Source organism: Bos indicus, chromosome 15 (assembly GCF_029378745.1).
Source record: "Bos indicus isolate NIAB-ARS_2022 breed Sahiwal x Tharparkar chromosome 15, NIAB-ARS_B.indTharparkar_mat_pri_1.0, whole genome shotgun sequence".
In the NCBI taxonomy this organism is placed as follows: domain Eukaryota; kingdom Metazoa; phylum Chordata; class Mammalia; order Artiodactyla; family Bovidae; genus Bos; species Bos indicus.
In genome coordinates this window covers 20,599,726-20,614,716 of record NC_091774.1, presented here as the reverse complement: position 1 = coordinate 20,614,716, position 14,991 = coordinate 20,599,726, and the positions used below count along the sequence as shown (strand labels likewise).

The 14,991-nt window shown below is 39.6% G+C and overlaps 1 protein-coding gene across 8 annotated transcripts in view; it reads right to left on the bottom strand.

Annotated features, from left to right (window-relative positions):
- Nucleotides 1-14,991, bottom strand: part of ZC3H12C (zinc finger CCCH-type containing 12C) — an 85,440-nt gene that overhangs the window by 10,942 nt on the left and 59,507 nt on the right. For all 8 annotated transcript variants that reach the window (XM_070803377.1, XM_019975171.2, XM_070803376.1 and 5 more), the window contains one exon: nucleotides 7,133-7,272. In XM_070803377.1, the coding sequence (XP_070659478.1) occupies nucleotides 7,133-7,272 (140 nt within the window). The remainder of the gene's footprint in view (nucleotides 1-7,132; nucleotides 7,273-14,991) is intronic.

Below are 14,991 nucleotides of genomic sequence, written 5' to 3'. Positions count from 1 at the left end.
CTAGCAAAGGGAAGGGTCTTCAGATGCAAAAGTTTCAAAGAGCAAGGAGGCGGTGAAGTCACAAGTGCTGTTCTGGACAAGGCCATTCTGTGTTCTGTGTCCTTTCCTGTTGAGACAGGTACTAACAAAGACCAGCTCTCTTGTGGGGCTGGACTGAGCAAGAAATTAGAAGTGATTACGTGGGGAAAACAGCCATTGATTAAAAATGGACAGGTAGGGGAATGCTCATTTTCTCTTTGGTTGGCACACACTTTCAGCACTTTCTAACTCTACTGACTTGTTAGTGTTTTGGGTTTTTTTGTTTTTGTTTTTTTAAAGGTAGCAGAGCTCATATTTTGACTAATGATAAAACTGTCTCCTCACCATGCCTTCTTCATACTTTAGCTCTTTCAATCCCAGACTTCCCACCATTGTTAAGTTCTAGCACAAAGTGCTGGGTATGAGCTGACAGACGTCATAATATTTTTTTAAAAAAGGCCCACTTCTCCTCAGTGCTTACTAACTGGAGTTACTGATTTCTGAAAAATTTCTCTTTTAAGTGGATAATCACTACATGCCTACTCTATGGTATGTGCTGTGCTGTCAATAATGTCCAAAATGAAGAACATTCTCTCCTCAAGGAGGCCTCAGTTATTGGGCTGGGCAAGCATGTAGACTGGGCAAGCTGGGTTTGTAACTGCCACAATGGAAGTATGAGCAGAGTATAGGGGATGGAGAGGTGACATGGGTCAACTTGGCATGTAGATTTCATGATGTCAAAATGAGTTTTGTCATGAGACAAAATGACTTCAGGACCAGAACTTTGGTTTAGAAAAGTAGCAGAGAAGTAGAAGTATGAGTGTTCAGAGTTCAGAACTCATGGATAAATCTCAGGTTCTGCCACTCTATCTAGCAACTGTAGTCTTACTGAGCCTGCTTCTTTATGTTCTCAAATGCTGTTTATAGGCTGCGAGGAATCAATGAGTTATCAGGTGTGAAAGCACCTAGCACAGTGTTCAGAAAGCTCTCACTAAACACTGTGTCTTTCAACTAATCAGTTCAGTTCAGTTCAGTCGCTCAGTAGTATCTGACTCTTTGCGACCCTATGGAATGCAGCACGCCAGGCCTCCCTGTCCATGACCAACTCTTGGAGCCTACTCAAACTCATGTCCATTGAGTCAGTGATGCTATCCTACCATCTCATCCTCTGTCGTCCCCTTCTCCTCCTGCCTTCAGTCTTTCCCAGCATCAGGGTCTTTTCCAGTGAGTCAGTTCTTTGCATCAGGTGACTAAAGTATTGGAGTTTCAGCTTCAACATCAGTCTTTCCAATGAACATTCAGGACTGATCTCCTTTAGGATGGATGGACTGGTTGGATCTCCTTGCAGTCCAAGGGACTCTCAAGAGTCTTCTTCAACACCACCGTTCAAAAGCTTCAATTCTTCAGCACTCAGCTTTCTTTATAGTCCAACTCTCACATCCACACATGACTACTGGAAAAACCAGAGCTTTGATTAGATGGACCTTTGTTGGTAAAATAATGTCTCTCTTTTTTAATATGCTATCTAGCTAGGTTGGTCATAACTTTCCTTCCAAGGAGTAAGCGTCTTTTAATTTCATGGCTGCAATCACCATCTGCGGTGATTTTGGGCACTGTTTCCACCATCTATTTGCCTGAAGTGATGGGACCAGATGCCATGATCTTAGTTTTCTGAATGTTGGGTTTTAAGCCAGGTTTTCCACTCTCCTGTTTCACTTTCATCAAGAGGCTCTTTAGTTCTTCTTCATTTTTGCCATAAGGGTGGTGTCATCTGAATATCTGAGGTTATTGATGTTTCTCCTGGCAATCTTGATTCCAGCTTGTGCTTCTTCTAGCTGAGCGTTTCTCATGATGTACTCTGCATGTAAGTTAAATAAGCAGGGTGACAATATGACAGCCTTGACATACTCCTTTTCCTATTTGGAACCAGTCTGTTGTTCCGTGTCCAGTTCTAACTGTGGCTTCTTGACTTGCATATAGGTTTCTCAAGAGGCAGGTCAGGTGGTCTGGTATTCCCATCTCTTTCAGAATTTTCCACAGTTTATTGTGATCCACACAGTCAAAGGCTTTGGCAAAGTCAATAAAGCAGAAATAGATGTTTTTCTGGAACTCTCTTGCTTTTTCGATGATCCAGCGGATGTTGGCAATTTGATCTCTGTTTCCTCTGCTTTCTAAATATTCAGCTTGAACATCTGGAAGTTCACGGTTCACGTATTATTGAAGCCTGGCTTGGAGAATTTTAAGCATTACTAGCCTGCGAGATGAGTGCAATTGTGTGGTAGTTTGAGCATTCTTTGGCATTGCCTTTCTTTGGGATTGGAATGAAAATTGACCTTTTCCAGTCCTGTGGCCACTACTGAGTTTTCCAAATTTGCTGGCATATTGAGTGCAGCACTTTCACAGGATCATCTTTCAGGATTTGAAATAGCTCAACTGGAATTCTATCACCTCCACTAGCTTTGTTCATAGTTATGCTTCCCAAGCCCTACTTGACTTCACATTCCAGGATGTCTGGCTCTAGGTCAGTGATCATACTGACCTAGATGTGATGATCTGGATTGTGAAGATCTTTTTTGTACAGTTCTTCTGTGTATTCTTGCCACCTCTCTTAATATCTTCTGCTTCTCTTAGGTCCCTACCATTTCTGTCCTTTATCGAGCCCATCTTTGCATGAAATGTTCCCTTGGTATCTCTAATTTTCTTGAAGAGATCTCTAGTCTTTCCCATTCTATACTTTTCCTCTATTTCTTAGCACTGATCACTGAAGAAGGCTTTCTTATCTCTCCTTGCTATTCTTTGGAACTCTGCATTCAGGTGGGTGTATCTTTCCTTTTCTCCTTTGCTTTTTGCTTCTCTTCTTTTCACAACTATTTGTAAGCCCTCCTCAGACAGCCATTTTGCTTTTCTGCATTTCTTTTTCTTGGGGATGGTCTTGCTCCCTGTCTCCTATACAATGTCATGAATCTCCATCCATAGTTCATCAGGCACTCTTGTCTATCAGATCTAATCCTTAATAGATGCATGTAATTTTTGATCTCTTTTGAAAATGATAGAAAACCAAAACAAAATAAAAAGCCCAGTCTCAGCCACAGGATTTGCCATGTTATAGTTATTGTGTGTGCCCCCTACAAACATTTTGAGATGCCCCTTGACATCTCATTTATCAGTGTACCCATCATCAGGACTCAGATAAGAATACTCAATAAATGACTGTGAAAGGAATACGGAAGCTAGTTAAAGAAGTGTATTCTGAGGTCTTCCAGTTTATTCACTGTCCAGTTTATGCCCTGTTCATGCATAATCCATGGCCCTTTATCTGTGGGAGGGTTTACTCATGTACGATATGCCTGGATCCTGGAAGTGACTGGAGGAGTAGGATGGTTGCCTAAAAGTCATCACCATCTTGCTTAATTTGAATTTCTTTACCAGCCAAAGAAGGTTAAAAGGACACTAATTAGGAAGATAATTAGTGATAATTAATTAGGATAAATAGTCCTTACTTAAATAAATATGAATTCAGTCTAGCTGGTAAGTTAATTGAATCTCTAGTTCCTAGCACAGTACTTGATAACAGTCTTGTGCTCATTTGTTTAATATCTGTTCAATCAGTGGAAGCCCAGCTAAAGAGCAAGCTTGAATCTGTATCTGAAAACTTTACAATATTTCTTGCTGTTGTTTCAGCCACTAAGTCCTGTCCGATTCTTTGTGACCACATGGACTGCAGCATGCCAGGCTTCCCTCTCCTTCACTTTCTCCCAGAGTTTGCTCAAAATCATGTCCATTGAGTCAATGATGCCATTCAACTATCTCATCCTCTGTCCCCCTCTTCTCCCCCTCCCCTCAATCTTTCCCACCATCAGGGTCTTTTCCAATGAGTTGGCTCTTTGCAATAGGTGGCCAAAGTATTGGAGCTGCAGCATCAATCATTCCAATGCATATTCAGGGTTGATTTCCTTTAGGATTGACTAATTTGATCTCCTTGCTGTCTAAGGGACTCTCAGTCATCTTCTCTAGCACCACAATTTGAAAGCATCAGTTCCTCAGCACTCAGCCTTCTTTATGTTCCAACTCTCACACCTGTACATGACTACTGGAAAAACTATAGCTTTGACTACATGGACCTTTGTTGGCCAAGTGATGTCTCTGCTTTTTAATACGCTGTCCAGGTTTGTCATAGCTTTTCTTCTAAGGAGCAAGCATCTTTTAATGTCATGGCTGCAGTTACCACTGTAGTGATTTTGGAGCCCAAGAAAATAAAGTCTGTCACTGTTTCCACTTTTTCCCCATCTATTTGCCATGAAGTGATAGGACTGGATGCCATGATCTTCATTTTCTGAATGCTGAGTTTTAAGCCAGGTTTTTCCACTCTTCTCTTTCACCTTCATCAAGAGGCTCTTCAGTTCCTCTTTGCTTTCTGTCATTAGAGTGGTATCATGTGCATATCTGAAGTTGTTGGTATTTCCCCTGGAAATCTTTATTCCAGCTTGTGAGTCATTCAACCTGGCATAAATATTTCTTATCAAGTTTCTTTTTTTGGTATAGTGAAAAAAGACTGGACAATTCAACTTACTAGTTATTACCTTGTTGATGGTTTTAGTCAAGAGAATTATTACCTGGAGGAGAAAACACCTAAGAGCCTCTGACAATAGTGGTACACATTTCACAAAGTAAACTGCATACTGATGAGCTCCAGAGACCTGATGTGCTAGTATCTGAAAGATTAAACTCAGCCACATCTCACACTGAGGATTACCATTTTCCCTTCTTTTGGATCTCATATTCCTTTCACACTCAAGAAGCTTTCATTTATACGTTTAAATACTGCTTTCTCTTTTTCAGTTTATCTTCCCCCTGATTATTAATGCATTATAGTTTCCTGTCAAAAATTGGGAAAGAAAAAGTACTAAGAAGCAGGGAGAAAACAAGACTTCATAAGAAATGACCCAGAGGCAATTACTGTTAATATTTTGGCATATTTCCTTCTAATCATTTTCTATGTATTTTTTCCTTCTATATGTGTGTATTATGTATGTACATATATGTCACACACCCATAAAATAACAAAACCTGCCTTAAAGTAAAAGAGCATTCCCTGAGATCATTAAAAATTCTGCCCAGATATTCTAATACTACATATTCTATCATATAGATATATATTTATTTACTAAGCCATTTTTATAATTAATGTATGGTTTATTTCCATTTTTTTTTCTATTATAAGTAATATTGCACTGGATGTCTTTGTGGTCAAAAATTTTTCCCTGTACCTTTGTTTATTTTCTGGGGCATTATTCCTAGAAGGGGGACTAGTAGATTCAAGTATTAAATGTTTTAAGACCAAACTTTTCCAGAAAGGTTGTAACATCTATGTTTCCATAGCAGTGTACAAGTAACTCCCTGCAGGCACTGAGTATTATCAAGTTTTTAATCTCTGCTAATTTGATGGGTTTAAAAAAAAAGTCACTTAAATTTGCATTTCTTTATTTACTAATGAGGTTGAACAATTTTCCCCTCTTATTTGGCATTTGCATTCTTCCAAATATACTGTTTTTATCAATGTGCACTGTTTGTATCAATGTGTAAGAGTTCTTTTTATGTTATGGATGTGGATTCTTTGTTTATTTGTTGTATTTTTCTTGCTTATTTTCAAGAAAATTTTCTGAAATACAGAAGTTTGATCCAATTAAATCTTATCTTTCCTGTCATAATTTCTTCTAAAACTTTTAAATTTAGGAAGGTCTTACCTAGCCATTCAAAGACTATTTATCATCTCTGATGGAGATTTTTGACAATTAATTCTTCAACCATCTGCAATTTATTGTTATATGGTGTAAGATAAAGATCTAAATATGCATATTTTTTCCAAAGAGTTATCCAGTGTCTTGGGACTGCTGACTGAATTATGCCCACCCTTCCCACTTTACAGTTTATATAGTGAAAGTGAAAGTGAACTTGCTCAGTCGTGTCCGACTCTTTGCGACCCCGTGAATTGTAGCCCGCCAGGCTCCTCTGTCCATGGGATTCTCCAGGCAAGAATACTGGAGTGGGTTGCCATTTCCTTCTCCAGAGGATCTTCCCAACCTAGGGATTGAACCCGGGTCTCCCACATGGCAGGCAGATGCGTTATCCTCTGAGCCACCAGGGAACTCACAGTTTATATAGGCTAGGGTCCGATTCCATGACTATGGGCTCCATCATAACTTGTCTACGGGTTCTTATTCTAATTTAATAATTATAGAGAAAAATAAAGTCTTAAACTTCCCTTGGAGTACACGGTGGGTGGTCACTCCATTGGTTTTTTATTTGAAGAGTGTAGCTTCCTTCACACGGGTTCCTCAGTTTTGTTAATGTTAGGTGCAGAAAGGGGCAGGAAGGGTTGAATGCTATTTGAGAACCACTGACTGGAGCAAAATGTTGAGCAGCAATAATTAACAGTTACAGGGGACACCTCTGCCTGAAACTCATACATTTAAAAATTACAAGATAATGCAAAACATGGATATTTTATTGGGATTGAATCATTTCCTCTACTTGACACCAGACAGGATGACCCTAGGGTCTTTTTTGATCTGTAGTCACTGTTGTTATTTAGTCGCTAAGTTATGTCCGACTCTTTGTGACCCCATGGACTGCAGCATGCCGGATTTCCCTATCCTTCACTATCTCCTGGAGTTCAAGCTCATGTCCATTGAGTCGGTGATGCCATCCAACCATCTCATCCTCCGTTGTCCCCTTCTCTTCCTGCCTTCAATCTTTCCCAGCATCAACGTCTTTTGATTATTGCCTAGTTTCATACAGCAGATGAGAAAACTGGAGCCCAGAAGGGTCAGTGTGCTGCTCAAAGTGCCATGAATTTGAATCTAGGCCTCCTGACTCCTAGCACGTCTCTAAAGGTCAGAATTTTTACAAAATTTGAAGTAAAAAGTTGCAAAGTAAAAAAAAAAAAAAAAAAAAAAATGGCTTAAGTAGCAAGAATTACTGTTTAGTTTACATAACCAGATAGTTTTTAAACTAGAAAATAATGTCCCACCAAGGGACTGAGTAAACTGTGGCAGACGCACGGATTATTCAGTGAGACGCTGGCTCAGGTGTGCTCGGAAGCTCACGGGCTCACCTGTAATAAGCGCATCAGGCCGGGACTGCTCTTTCCTCCAAGCAGGAACAAAGACGGTGATGTCCTTGTGGCCTCTTTCCAAAAACCAATCCACTGCTAATTTTATTCCTCGGCAGGAAAAGACTTCTTTGTTTCCATGGCTGAAATATTATTTTAGAACACTTAAAACACAATGAAACCTAAATTTGACTTCATTAATTCAAATTTATAAACAGACATGATAACATAATTAAAATAGTTTAAAGAAATTCAAGTTTAAGATGGAGTTTTATGGCTCAGAGGACCAATGAAATAACTAAGGAATGGAAAAATGTAAGGAACAAAAAGAAAATTAGGATTATTGTGTGGAGAATAAAGAAAAGTGGGTCTTCAAATGAGAAGTTGTAAAGGTAAACTAGTTAGAAAGAGAAGGCTCTTTTTGATAGGAGAGGGAAAATTGGGCCTGAGCACAGTGAGAATAATTTCAGTCAAATGTAAAAAGAAATCACGTAGAAAAAAATCTGTACAAACAGTGGAAACAGAATACTTAATAATGAGTTTCTAAACACTTTTCCTTCTCAAGAGTTCTTATGCATATATTTGAATCCAATGATTAAGCAATGCACGAAATTTATTAGGTGACTAATGTAAAACACATTCACACATGCACTTAAATGAAAAAGTCAATGCTTAATCTCATACAAGAAACACTTTCTATGTCCTGCAGTGAAAAGACACCTGGTTTCTGTTTAACAATATTGTGTAGGACAAGGATTAATGACAAAAGGGCATTCAAAATTGGATTAGCAGTTTTAGTGTCTAAATGAAAATGCCCAACTAACAGTGTGGTCATTCAATAAATATTTATCTTAGCACTGCACTTTAACCTAATAATTCAAAATAACACTATTCTAATGTTTTAAAAGAGTCTCCTGCTTTCACTGACATAATTACATTCTTATTATAGTTTGAGCCCTGAAGGCTCCATTCTTATCTATGGGGCAGAAATTCTTTAATTCTTGGGCTAAGGAGGGCTGAATGGAATAAGGTAAGTAAAAGCTCTGTTAACCTTTAACACAAATCAAACATTAGGTATATAAATATATTGTTCTGGTGGTTCTCTGGGAAGCAGTAAAACTGTCTAAATATGGTTAACCATATTTGAAGGACAAAACAGAAATAGAATAACTTGCTTTGTAGGTGTTGGAGGCTATAATGCAAAACCACAGGAACTGTTTGTGTTCCATAGACCTGTCCTAATGGTTTGGGACAAGATTAGAGGTGAAATCAGATGCACTGAAAGTTTCAGAGGAAGGGTTAAAAGGAAGTCTGAAGTACATTTGCTAGGTAAGAAGGGATACCTGATGGCTTTGACAACACCCCAGCAAATGGTACAGAGTGATGTTAAATTTCCTAGAAAATACTGAAATTTAAGCAGTTTTCTGAAAACTATAAAAAAATGATGGCATTTTCTTGTGAAGATATACATACTAATTATTCCTCAAGACAAAACTCAACATGCTGAGAGCCAAGGATAAATACAGTCTGCATTAATGCTTTGAGATTTGAGTGTATTGTGCTTTACTAGTCACTGTGACATTTGGTGTGCTGAGACTTGAGCGTTTCACTGCCTCTGGCTCTAAAGGGAGGACCGTAAGCATTTTGTGAAGGTGACTTCAGTTGGTAAAGGCAACCGTCACTCGCACTGTAGAAAGATTCCGTCTTGTAAGTAAAGAACTTTCATAAAATCTGTATAAATAGCAAACCACTTACAAACACAGGACACAGATTTTATAGATTCTAACCCAGGTATTATACCATAAGCAACACTTACCACAAAGCTTGTTCCCATTATCTGCTCCCTCCCCTGCACCCACGCCCTGCCTCCCATCCTGCAAACCCTTACAGGGGGAAGCAAGCAAGATGATGACTTCTGTTGCCACACTGTGAAAGGCAAAAGGAAGGACCAGCTGTTGCTGGACCCACATCTCTCTCTGATTTTGTTATTTGAGAACAAACAGCTCCCTAACATTTGCTTAACAAACTAGTTGCTGCTAAACACATCCTTAACTGCTATGTTATTCATACCATAAACCAACAGGAAACTGGCAAAACTCTATTAACATCAGAAAAAAATATACTTTAAGGCAAAACATTACTAGGAATAAAAAAGTTACTGCTACTGCTAAGTCACTTCAGTCGTGTCCGACTCTGTGCAACCCCAGAGATGGCAGCCCATCAGGATCCCCCGTCCCTGGGATATCCAGGCAAGAACACTGGAGTGGGTTGCCATTTCCTTCTCCAATGCATTAAAGTGAAAAGTAAAAGGGAAGTCACTCAGTCGTGTCCGACTCTTAGCAACCCCATGGACTGCAGCCTACCAGGCTCCTCCATCCATGGGATTTTCCAGGCAAGAGTACTGGAGTGGGGTGCCATTGCCTTCTCCAGCTTGACCTACTAGACAAATGCAAAACCTTGCACAGAGTTAAAGAGAAAATCTTTTCAAGAACACACGAAGAGTTATAAAATTGGCTGTGCACTAGGCCACAGAATAGATTTCAACAGACATGAATCTATCATACAATGTTGACAATGTTATTAAAGATTAATATTGCTATATACCATAAACCAATTTAAAATTTTAATTTAAAAAATGACCCTATTTATAACAGTAACAAAAACTAAACAAATCTAAAGAAAATATTATAAGAGCTTTATAGAGAAAATGAACATTGAAAACCTGTATTAAAGAGCATAAGAGAAGACCTAAATGAAAGGAACAATATCCCATTTTCATGGATGGTAAGACTCAATGTATGAAGATGGTAATTCTCAAATTAATGTTAGTACACTGAAATCCCAATATCAAAGGGTTTTTTGTGAAACTTGAGAAGTTGATCCTGAAGTTCATTTGAAAAAACAAGAGGCCAAGGACAGTTAAGTAATCCTGAAGAACGAAAAAGGAGGAACTTCTCCCCTAGCTATCAGTACTTCTGCATAAAACTACAGAAATCCAATCAGTGTTATATTAGTTAAGATTAAAAAACAAAATAAACAACAGAAAAGTGAACCTAAGATCGATCTCTCTCGCACACATATATCAGTTCAGTTCAGTTCAGTCACTCAGTTGTGTCCGACTCTTTGTGACCCCATGAATCGCAGTACGCCAGGCCTCCCTGTCCATCACCAACTCCCAGAGTTCATTCAAACTCATGTCCATCGAGTCGGTGATGCCATCCAGCCATCTCATTCTCTGCCGTCCCCTTCTCCTCCTGCCCCCAATCTCTACCAGCATCAGAGTCTTTTCCAATGAGTCAGCTCTTCACATCAGGTGGCCAAAGTATTGGACTTTCAGCTATACGTGTGTATAAATGATAAAAGTGACATTACAGATAGATGAAGAAAAATATGGATCATTTAACAAATGGTACTAGGGCAGTCAATTATTTAGGTGGAAAAAATAAAATTGTACTTTTACCTCATACCACACATAAAAATAAATTGTATATAGATCAAAGATTTAAATATGAAAATACTGTAACACTTTTAGAAGAAATTACAGGACACATTCATATCAAGATAGAGAAATTCTTTTTACTACCAAGGAAAAGAATGATACATTTGAGTACATAAAACTTCTTTGTGAAAAAGATTCCATAAACAAAATAAAAATGCCATAGACTGAGAAGGTACTTGCAATACACAGGACTGATAAAAAGACTAGTACTTAGAATACATAAAGTATTCCTGTACATTGAGAAGGGTAATCCTCCCCTTTTATTTTTTTTTAAGGCAATAGATATAAACAGTGAATTTACAAGAGAGGAAACCCATATGACCAACAAACAAATGAAAAAAGCTCAACGGTGAAGAAATGCAAATTAAAGCCAAAGTGAGACACCACTTCACACCCATCATATGGGAAGAAATAAAGTCTGCAAACACCAGATGTTGCCACGGATGTGTGACAGAAGTAACTCATACATTACAGGTGGGAGTATAAATTGGTATGACTATTCAGGAGGGCAATTTGGGAATACTTTATTATCAAGTTGAAAGCCGTGTTTTCTCTCAACATAGTAATTCCACATCCAGTGGTACCTTGAAATCGGACTGAAAGTACTCAGCAGTTGGCCAGCCTGAGATCTCCCATTGGGGCAGGCTACCGTCTTCTTTCTCTTTTATGGCTAGGGTGGGGAAAGGGACAGGCACCTGGGGACGTGTAGGGTTGGTCCCTGGGTGTCCAATACTTCCCCAGCCAGTCCTTTCCTGAACAGGCCAAAGAAATGAATGCTAACTAGGAAACCCCTGGAATGGCTGCTGTTGTCTTGGAAGTCCCTGCCAGCTGCCAAGGCCCAGAATCATTCCTAGTAACAGGAAAGTGAGCAGCTACTGGGTGACTCCAAACTGCAGATGGGACTTCCACAGACCGGGAGAGGCTGGGGGAGACTGAACTGGACCTACCCTCATGGGGTGTGTTGAAGGATGTGCTGGTTATAATATAAGGAGCAACTGAGGGAGGCTCTGATAAAGAATTATAAAAACAGAGTGATCTTGATAAAAAAGTTATGAAAAACAGGATGTCAGAGTGAACACAATGTAGCTATCAGTGCAAATTAACTGTCTGTTGAGTGTTTACTAAAAAAGTAGGATGATGTTTACAAACTGTAGTTCTAGTGCCATATAAATAGAGAAGGAAATTCATCACGGTTCTGTAGTCACTTACAGGCTATATGTGTATGCATTTGGGGTTTTTTGCTTAGTAGTAAAAATAGCTAATTCTCTATTTATGAATTGGCATGATCCTATGGGCCTCTATTTGTTATTTCAACAATTTGGCAATAGGATGGTATACCGCAAGCAAGTCCTGTTGGTGACTCAGAAGATTTATGGCCACTTTTGATTAGGAAAAGACCCTGGATGTTTGCTATAAAGTATCCTTTCGACTACTTTTGCTCAGTGGGATTGGTTTCCCAGGGAAAATGCCAAAGTCACTGCTAATTCTAAGTTCCTGTTGAGCAAAATGGATAATACACCTTGAAGGTTGTGTGTGATTAAACCTGGCCTTTAATGCAGAAAAATATAAGGAGCCTGCCAGTGGATCTCTTTCTGAAAGGGCTTATTTTACTCTGTCATGTTTGGAATAGGCATGTTTAGAAAAATCTTGCTTTGCAGTGGCTAGAGGAAGGCTCATCTGAAGCAGACAAATTGGTATATTTATACCAAATTTTAGAAAAACCCTACTTAAAAGGATTATTAGCATCTCTGGATCTCAGGAAATAAATGAAAGAATGAACTGGACAGCCAGTAAGAATGAATTTAAAAACGGAAAGAAGAGATTAAGAAACGGAAAGCACCTTTGTCTTTCTCCAGGTTCTCAACCCTTCTCTGCGGTTGCTCCCTTCCACCTCAGTAGAAGCTCCCACCCTCAGTCTTCTTTGCTCATCTGGGACCTGGGAAGAGGAGATGATGGCTTCTTGGACAGATGGTTCCCAAGGGCTTTAGGATTTGGGGATAACTTACTTGAATATTCTGGTATGGATTTCACCTCCAAGACTCCCCCTACATTCAACATGCAAAACATAGCTAGGGAGGCAGAAATGATCAAGAGAAAGTAACAAGGAGTCTGAGAATGTGGATAAGAAACTATCCTAGAATTAAGGCATCAGGTTGGCGAATTAAGGCATCAGGTTGGCAAATAGTTGCCCTAATAACTTGGAAGGAAGGGGAAACAAAAGGAGTCAGGCTGCAAAACAGCAGCATGAGCCTGAAACTACAGGGCCATATGAGCCAACTTGGTTTTCATCAAATGTGGAGAGAATCAGCCTTCTCCCTTTGGAGCTCCAGGGACTCTAATGCTTTTTAGAATTTAGTACTGCTGGGTGGATCAGATGTGGTGAGGACACCACAACCCTTTTCTCTAGCTGATGTCTACCTTAAGAGTTATCTTCCAGAGCCCTAGAAAGATCTGCAATAATGTGCCAAGGTTTTCTGCGGTGTGGTTTCAGTTTACAGCCACGTGTGTGAGGATGGACACCTGACTGATGGAACAGGCATGACTGGCGAATGGAGTGCCATGGCCGTGGGTCTCTTCTCCAGTGACTCAGGAGGATCCTCAAGCCTCGGACACCCACTGCTGATGGCAGACTTTTAAGTCTTTCTGCAAAAGGGGATGTGGGAGAAGCTGCAGAGCTGCTGCTATGTGAGTCCCAGTGATTCCATCAGTGGTTCACAGAGGCATTTTCTAAATTAAAGGGGATGGATTCAGGGGTGAATCAGAATAGACACTAATCCTCTCCACTTCCATGGTAGCTTTGTTGCTGGAATTCAAGCACAAATAAGAGAAAAGGTATCTGTACATCAGGGGATGTACATCTGTACATCAGGGACAGTTACTCAGGTACTGGCAACAGTTATCTAGTTGCGGGGGGGAGGGGGAGTGGAGAAAGGTGAAGACAAAAAGAAACTCAAGAATGCAGTGCTACCTGCCTAGTGAGAGTTATGCACACAGGGAGCAAACACGTTTCTGGGCCTACCAACAAATAAGGTAGACTTGACAATGAAAAGTCAGTATGTTACCATCGCAGGAAGGCCGGACATCAGGAAAAGGAACGCTGCCAGAAACTGAGGGAGACGTAAGGAATGCTGCCTCACTCTGAAGCTTTCCCATCTCCAGTGGGGACTGCTCTGCTGAAAGCAGACAGGAGACAATTGGCAAGTGGTGCCAACTATTAATGAGCAAAACCGACCTAATAGAGGAGCCTCATGGAAACACATTATATATGTTTCTTTTTCCTGCCTTAGACTTTTCCTATCCTTTCTTACAGAACTGGAACTATGCACATATTCTGCAATTTCTACTGACCCCTCTCATCCCACCTGTATACAGAAAAACATCCAAGTTGTGGGCATCCCAGACAACCTTCTACCCCTTCTTTTTCCCTATGGTTCCTGAGCAAATAGGTCTTCTGTTGGAGGAACATGCCTCTCTTGTCTCTAAATGCTGTTCATCTGTTGGGAAGATATCTCCTGGATAAACAAAAGGCTATCATATTCTGTACTCCAAGTAGAAGATTTTTGAAACTCCTAGGAGATGGTGAGTATGTGCTTAATGATACTGAGAGTAAATATGTGCTAGGGGTGTGCCAGGCTATGGGCCCAAATTTTGAATGAGAGGTTTTCTAGGACATGGGCAACTAATATTCCACATGGAAAATGAACTGCTCATTTATTAGTCATTGCAGCTTCCCCAGCAGATTTCTGTAATTCATTGTAGAGCTCATTCCAGACAATAAGATGAAATTAATTTGTAGACCAGGCTGTGAAAAGTGCCAGGAAGGTCTGGCACTTGGCTAATTGAAGCCTCATTGCGTGTATCCTGGGACTCCCACTCAGAGTTTCAGACGTATGTACCTACTCGTGAACTAGAAACTGGAAACCAAGGGAAGCTGAAATGAACAAAATCATCTTGACAAACATATTCTTTATACGATTTCCACTATCATAACTTTTCATTATTTTGTAGGTTCACTTTATCTCATATATAATGGGATTATCTTTAATTTATTCACATATAGTACTGTAACAAATTTGAAAAGCCCATCAGTTCTACTTTTCTGTCTTCAACAGAAGGGCAATTTCATAAACACTCAAATTAATATGATATTTGTTATATCATAAAAATATCATATATACTTTCCACTAGAGAACTGAAGTACACTTGCTTATTATGTGGCATTAAATTAGTCACCTGTGATGATTAATAGATTACAAAGGTATATTTTGTGATGCAGAGAAAAATTCAGGGAACCACACATTTTAATGTAGCCTGCCTCAATACAGGACCTAGAAGAGAGGGAAAATGGGTGAACCATTCTGTC